Below are 7,596 nucleotides of genomic sequence, written 5' to 3' on the forward strand. Positions count from 1 at the left end.
CTGAAATTTACTTGAGAAAATAAGGCCTGATAAATTGCAAATCTATTATCTCACCTAGGGGAGAACAGTTTTCGATTTAACCCGAAAAATCGAACTGAGCCGATTCAATTCGATTTAATCAGTTCAGTTTTAAATTCAATTGATTCGATTCGATTTATAATTTTAATAATTTCAATTAATCTGTTCGATTCGATTTTTTTTATAAAAAATAAAAAAAACTGAACCGAATCAAAATTATTAATATATATAAGAAATAAAAGAAAATCAAATCAAATCAAATCAAACCAAACCAAAATAAAAAAAACCAAACCAAATCTTAAGATTTTTGAGTTTTAATTTTTAATTTTTTTTATTTTTATGTTTTATTATTTAGATTTAATATTAAAAATATAAAATTTTATAAATTTCGATTTGATCAGTTTAAAACCGAACTCAACCGATATTTATCAATTAGATTCGATTTTCTCTTATTAATCGGTTTGATTCAATTTCTAAAATTTTTAATTTTTAATTTTTAATTTTTAATTTTATCAGTTCGATTCGATTTAAAACCAAGCCGACCATTTGCACACCCCTAATCTCACCACCAAGCATGCAACACATATGGCTAACGACTAAGCTTGTACAAGTTGCATACGCGCAGCATAGAATTCCAAGGCAATCTCTCTTATTAGTAGAAGAAACAAGAAAACAATCAATCACTAATTAAGATATTTCGCGACTAATCATGCAAATCAATCAGTGCTTATGGTATAACATCGGTAATGTCTTGGCGTTGACATTCTCAAGAAGAGTGTTATTTAATAGTAATAATAATAATCGCTGTTGGATCTGCTTGAACTCAAGACGATGGATGCCAATGGCTCAACGCCAAAGCTTCAGATGAAAGCATTAAGAACAAAATGAGTGCAAAAATGAAATGACTCCCATGCTAATCCTAGCTGCCCCCAACTGTTTTTTACTAGTGTCAACACCTGATAATGGGAAGGAAAGACAAATAGAGACACAGAATAATGCCGGAAATTTGCGGCAACCACATTACTTAAGGAGCGCTTTGTTGTAGTGATCCACGGCCTTGGATAATGACTGTATTGAAACAGGGAACCCTGGTCCCATCTGTTAGGAGTAAATGAACTGAATTATTTGAAGGTACAAAAATACATGCAAATTGAAAGTTTAAAAGTATTTATGGCTGCATTTTCTTAAAGAGTAAATACACATTTCACGAAAGAATAACACCTTTTGTATAGGCTTCAACATTTATTCAAATTTCAGGCTAATTATCCAGCAAATCAACTAATGTTGCATTTGGGCCGGAAAAAGTTGAAATAGAGAGACTTTGATTTGATGGTGTTTGGTTTCTGTTGATTGATTAGATTCATAAATATGTATATATCACCTCAAAAAAATTCTCAACAACCAACACCCATTCCAAAATCTAATGATGCAGATGCTTTTAGCTGAACTGTTTTAATGCCTTTATGCCTCCTCTACACCAAACATCAAACAAGGAACATGGTAAGCGTTCTTTGTTTGGTATAAGGGACTATACACTATAGGGCATAATAGGATAGAATACCATAGGGTAGAGCAGGAGAAAAGGTTTCCCATCCTGTCCTTTAAAAAGGGACAAGCCAAGTTCTTGTTAAAATTACTCAAAGTAGACATGACCAAGGATCTGGACAAGAACCGGAACCGGTCAACGGTTCCTGGAACCAGACCAGACCAGGACCAGGGTGGGTAGGATAGATTCAGATTCACAAGTTCCATGAATTGGACCAGACCAAAACCTCCCTGCTCTTCCAACCACTAAAATTAAAATAAATTAAATAAAAAGCTTAAGTTCCTTAGATAGGGGCTATTTAATTTTCAAACCCAGATATTATGACATCAAAATTCTTATTGTTGACTAGACATAGTAAATAATAAGTCCACCAGAAATACATCAAAAGAGAAGTTTAAGAGCTTACCGTGCTGCATATATGGAAGCTGTTCACATACCCAGCATATTTGGAAGCTGCAAGAAAACAAGGGAAGTATTTATTGAACACATAAAATATCTTGGTCATAAGAAGGAAAAAAACCTATGAATCATATTTATTCTATATTTGCGGGAGGCTTTTCAAACAAAGACATCAGCTGTCATGTAACACCACACGTGACATGCTTATACAAAATGTTGATCAACAAAGTCAAATCTCAATTAGCAAAATTACCTGGTAGGGAAGCTAGTGTCCCTTTGGTTATAAAAATAATTAGTGCTAAACTCGAGTTTGTAACAGGTTATGCAGAATTGCCAATCCGTAGCATTTTGCAACACACACCAAATTGCTATCACTATCTTTTGCAAAAAAATGACTTGATCAGTCTAATATAATTGGATATTTTGCGCCTAGCAATAAGCACAGAAAGATTATAATTAACTTGTGCCCTAGGAACATTCTGCGCACTTTGAACCATAGTTATTAAAGGCTCAAGGCGCACTAAGGCGCCAAGGAGTCTTGGAGCCTAGGCGCAAGGCACAATGTGCAAGCGCGCGCCTGAGCGAGGTGAGGCGCAAAAGTAAAAAATTTAAAAAATCCATAAAAGTCAAATAAATGTGATGCTTTTTTTTTTTTCTTTGGCATATATCTTGAATTGGGTTTGTTAGTTTGAGTTTTAAGTGGTTGTCCTTTTTGCTTGGCAAAGTGCTCGCTAAAAATGGAAATAAAGAAGGCATGCCTTTCCAGAACCTTGTGTCAGGAACAAAGGCGCACACCTAGGCGCATAAGGCGCGAGGGTTCGAGCCTGGTGAGCCTTGTGCCTGAGGCGTGCCTGAGGCGCGCCTTTAATAACTATGCTTTGAACATGCATTTTTTCTGTGTTTTTGAATACTTCCCTTCCGTCTCCCAGCAAGCTGATGCCCAAAAAGAAGATTCTAAAGCTTGTATTCATGATCATAGGCATTTTAAAGGCATTATTTTCATGCTTGTGATTGAGAGGATGAGGAGGCTTGGTTCCACAGTAAGGTTGCTTTATTGTGACTTGAAGGTCACAATATCAAACCACAAAAACAGCCTCCCCTTGCTGGTATAAAAACTAACCATAAACTAGCAATTAATATTTTTTTTTTAACTTTTTTAAAAAATTTGTATAACCAATTAGGAAAATAAAATGAGAAGATATAATACATGATATTTAAAAATTAAATGTTTCCTTAATGATAATTTAACATGTTAACAGAAAAAGCATAAAATAATTTACCAAACAACTATAATTTATCAACTATCAGCCATTAACTACTAGTTATCCGCAACTACTGTCAACTAGGACTAACAGTTAAACCAAATAGAGCCTGTATGTACATGTAAATGCAAACAATTACCGACAAAGATGAATAAAAGAAGATAAAATCAAATATTAGAAATGATAATAAATGCAAGCTTGCCATGTGAATTTTGACGAATGTTAACATAGCATGCCCATTCTATAATTGTAGAACATGTCAAGATGCCACAACATGTCTTTGTAAGATCAGCAAATGTCACCAACACCATAAAGTTGAGAATGAAATTAACAAAAACTGAAAGGTAGGACTCAAATTGATATACACTATAGTTTTGGATTTTTTTAGGTGATTTGGTTTTTTTTGTTACTAGGCTTAGAGTCAATTCAGTATCAGACACATTACTGTTGGGGAAAAAAAATATTCAGCTCAGTTTCAAAATTACCACAACTTATGCCTGGAATAATACTGATGCACACACGCATGGATTTCACCAGGGTTCATTGTAATCGATGAACTGTTAATGTAGCAACATTTATATGACAGATGCCACTTACTCTTCTTAAGGCCTGCAGGCTTTGCTTGCAAAAGTGCATTCATAAATGCTCCAACATTCTCACGCAAAGATTCCTCTGTGAAACTCGCCTGTGGATAATATTGCAACTGCATAAGGATGATAGAAGTCTCACAGAATAAAATTTGGCAAACATCCTCTCAAGATAATGCATTATGTTTGGAATCAAGATAACAATACCTTTCCAAGACCCACATGCACGATTGATGTTTTGTCCATTTTAAACTTAATTTGATCCTTTTTTGCATCTTTCACAGCCCTAGAAACATCACTGACCACTGTTCCTTGCTACACAAGATATGTACAAGTGAATACAAGCACAAAATCATGTAACGATAAGTGAATTAATGAGACAAGATGACAAACTCACTTTCGAATCTGGCATAAGTCCATAACGATTAAGAATCCTTGCTAGCTGAAAAGTTTAAAATCAATTCAGAGAAAATAGTCACTATTTTCACAAAATAGAAAATTTATGAACCCCTGTCCAAATGGCATAAGTCCATAAAGATTAAGAATCCTTGCTAGCTGAAAAGTTTAAAAATTAATTCAGAAAAAATAGTCATTATTTTCACTAAATAGAAAATTTAAGAACCAATGTCCAAATTCAAGACCTTTGCTACGCGGGGATACAATTTAATAGTTGCAAAACACTTGTCAACGTCAATCTTGCCAGCACCTGCATGTCAAATCCAAATCTTAGAGATTATACTTCCCAAGTTGAGATCTCAACAACAACAGCAATAATTAAAGTGGTATCTATGTGAAACCATTTCAATCTTTCTTCTTTTTAGCAGAGTTTACAAAACAATTGACATGATCAACCAATAGGGGTCTAGGCAAGAGAGAGACATAAAAGATAAACAAAAGTCATATTGAATTAAAAGATTGGTTTAATAGGGATGAAAAACATTCAAAACAAAATTCAGATGGAATTGAAAAGAACAACTTTCAATACAAAATTTGATGAAGATGGCACTTTCACAAAACAAATGCTTCATGATACTAGGTTTTCTATTGTTATTTCTCCTGTATAAGCGCAATACACAATGATAAGGTTGATTTCTTACTAGCAATTTCATCGATAAGTTCATTACCACCAACAACATCAGCTCCTGCAGCTCTAGCTTCATCTGCATCTGCCCCTTCAGCAAAGACAGCTATCCTGATAGCCTGAAAAGTGGCAATGACTATCAAACCAGCCAAATTAAATACAATTTTCCAAAATCGCACCTAGTACAAGTTTTAAATTACCTTCTTACCACCATGAGGCAGAGTCAATGTACCACGAACAATCTGCACTTCAAACAAAGAAGGTGTAGTATAAACTGAACATTTTCTCAAATAAAAAGGATGACCCAAAAGTATAGAAGATTTCAGCTAGCTTTTGATGGTAAAAACTCTTGTTGTGTTACCAAAGCCCTAGGATTTCTGTTAACCTTTAGTGTTGATGGGGGCTTAAGTTAGAAGAAAGCAGCCCCTAATATGTAACCCAGCCATTATAACACAAAATCTTAAGGATAATAATAATGCACCAAAAACATCCATGTTGCTTTTCAAGAATATAAAATTGAAAATCAACAAGAGAATGACTTAAAAGGCCCACGTGCACACAGAAGGAAACAGACAGACAGAAAGAGAGAGAGTAAAATCCTTGACACAGACACATAGTCAAACCAATAATCTCAGAACCATAAACCCACATACACTATTTATTTGAAGTTCATTTGAGGACATATTTATCACCAGTGAATCACAAAGTCTAACATAAAAATTATACTAATTAGGGTTCCCAGTCTGAGCTTCAATTGGTTACGTGAACTCCATAGACGTCTAAACCTCATGATATTTCAATTCCCCTAACAAAAGTAAAAAGGAATCATAAAATCAAGAGAAAATTCTTATTAGGATGAATTGGCACATACCATATCAGAACGAGATTTAGCAATGCCCAATCTTACGTGTGCTTCAACAGTCTCATCGAAAGCAGTCCTTGCATTAGTCTGAAAAATTACTAGAAATAGCAAGAAAAAAATTAGCAAGCACAAACAAATTGTGTATTGGCTGTTATTGGAATTATTAAGAAATGAACACCATCCTTAAATTAAACCAAAAAAAAATCAATTATGAATAGAAAATACATATAGACTGACCTTGACTTGTCTAATAGCATCCATCAAATCAAAAAGTGGTCTCTTTTCCTTCTTCTCTGGCAGGATCAATCTAGGGAAAGGCACTACCACTTTCTCCTCCTCTTCCGCAACCCTAAATATCCTCCTAAGCCCCCGGTTCTCCGCCTCAATCCTCCTACTCTCTCTATCCATATCATCCGCCGCAGCTTTTCCTCCTCCACCTTCAGCGTCAACCCTATCCTCCGGTAGTGGAGCAACGCGTGCTGGATAGGATACAGGGGATATTGAAGGCGCATCTTTGACGTATCGGATGTCCTCCCGAGTCCAACGCATCCGGGATTCTTGATATGGTGATTCTTGGGTTCTTCTAGGAAACTGTTGTTGTTGCTCTTCTTGTGATGGTGGTGATTGGGAAGCCACCTGTTGTTGAGAAGGGGTTTCGTTTTCATTTGAAGGTGCCTCGTCTTTAGGCTTTACAGGGTAAGATACTGGCTGGATAGCCACAGATTGAGATGATTGATCTGGAATTGATTTTGAATCAGAAGAAAGCCATCTCAATGCAGAGGAGCGGAGTAGAGAGGAGGATTTGGACCGGCAAAAACTACGAGCTGGAGAAAGAGTAAGCTTCTTCATGGCTGCTGGCTGCTAAGTGCTAACAATGGAGTGCGAATAGAAGAAAATTTTGGGGTTTTAGGTGGTTTCGGCTTCTGAGGTTTAAGTGTTCAACCAATGAGTGAAGAGCAATGGCCTGTTTGGAAAGTGGGAGAAGACGGCCGCTAGGCCTCTGGGCCTTGTGGGTTGCGCTGTGGTGTGGCGTCACGAGGATCGAAAATAAATCCAAAACTGAATTGAGGATTGAAATTTTTTTTTTTTTTTTTTTTTTTTCAGAGAGGATTGAAAATTCGACAAAAATAGATAAAAAAAATGTTTAATTTAGTGTAATATAGAATAGCTAATAAAACAATATCCAATATTCATTGCAAAGCCTTGAAGCCAAATTCCAATCAGAATCACTTAATTTCTTTTTTTATTTTAATGAAAAATTACTATTTAAATTATATATTTTTATAAAACTAATTATTTAATCTCATTATTTATTTTTAGTCTATTAAATTGATTAATCTCTCATTAATTTTTTTATTAGTCTATAAATTTTAGTCTAGTTAAGTTACTATTTAATCTTTTTTTTAATATAATTTATTAGTTAGTCTTTATATTTTAAAATCTATCATTATTTAACTTTTTTATTTTAATAAAATTAATTATTTGATCCCTATATTTTGAAAAATATAAAGAAATATAAATTTTATTATGTAAAGACTAAATCTGAATTTATATTTTTTATAAAATTTTTCATGTATTTTCATTTAATTATCTGAGTAAGATTTTTGTATTTTATCTATCGAAAAACAATATTGATCAAATATTACTTCATTTGATCTCCAAGTAATAATGCAGTAATCAAAGAAAATTGATTTCCAATAGAGAAAATACAAAAATGATGCCTAGGGAATTAAATGAAATTATACTTAAACAATTAAAAAAATATAAATTCATATTTAGGCTTTATTTGTTATATGAAAAATATTTGTTAAATTCGGAGAAATTGTCAACTAAATTACAAT

At 34.0% G+C, this 7,596-nt stretch overlaps 1 protein-coding gene across 2 annotated transcripts; it reads right to left on the reverse strand.

The window, feature by feature from the left end:
• Window positions 1–728: 728 nt before the first annotated feature.
• On the reverse strand, window positions 729–6,740 carry LOC110665051 (uncharacterized). 2 transcript variants are annotated; one of them, XM_021825016.2, is made up of 10 exons: window positions 5,993–6,740; window positions 5,765–5,842; window positions 5,094–5,135; window positions 4,910–5,012; window positions 4,454–4,518; window positions 4,210–4,254; window positions 4,020–4,127; window positions 3,823–3,928; window positions 1,971–2,017; window positions 729–1,116 (listed from the first exon to the last, which is right to left on the reverse strand). In XM_021825016.2, exons 1-10 carry the CDS (start codon window positions 6,602–6,604, stop codon window positions 1,039–1,041), a joined length of 1,284 nt encoding a protein of 427 aa, XP_021680708.2. In that variant the 5' UTR covers window positions 6,605–6,740; the 3' UTR covers window positions 729–1,038. The 2 variants fall into 2 exon arrangements, with proteins under 2 accessions (XP_021680708.2, XP_021680709.2); XM_021825017.2 differs by having other exon boundaries at window positions 3,823–3,910; window positions 5,993–6,735.
• Between the last annotated feature and the right edge of the window lie 856 nt (window positions 6,741–7,596).

This window comes from Hevea brasiliensis, chromosome 9 (genome assembly GCF_030052815.1).
Source record: "Hevea brasiliensis isolate MT/VB/25A 57/8 chromosome 9, ASM3005281v1, whole genome shotgun sequence".
Classification (NCBI taxonomy): Eukaryota; Viridiplantae; Streptophyta; class Magnoliopsida; order Malpighiales; family Euphorbiaceae; genus Hevea; species Hevea brasiliensis.

Coding starts and splice junctions, on each gene's coding strand:
- LOC110665051 (XM_021825016.2), bottom strand. CDS start 6,604: ATGAAGAAGCTTACTCTTTCTCCAGCTCGTAGTTTTTGCCGGTCCAAA. Junction 5,013..5,093: donor TGCCTCATGGTGGTAAGAAG/GTAATTTAAAAC, acceptor GCCACTTTTCAG/GCTATCAGGATAGCTGTCTT. Junction 3,929..4,019: donor TGCATGTGGGTCTTGGAAAG/GTATTGTTATCT, acceptor ATCCTTATGCAG/TTGCAATATTATCCACAGGC.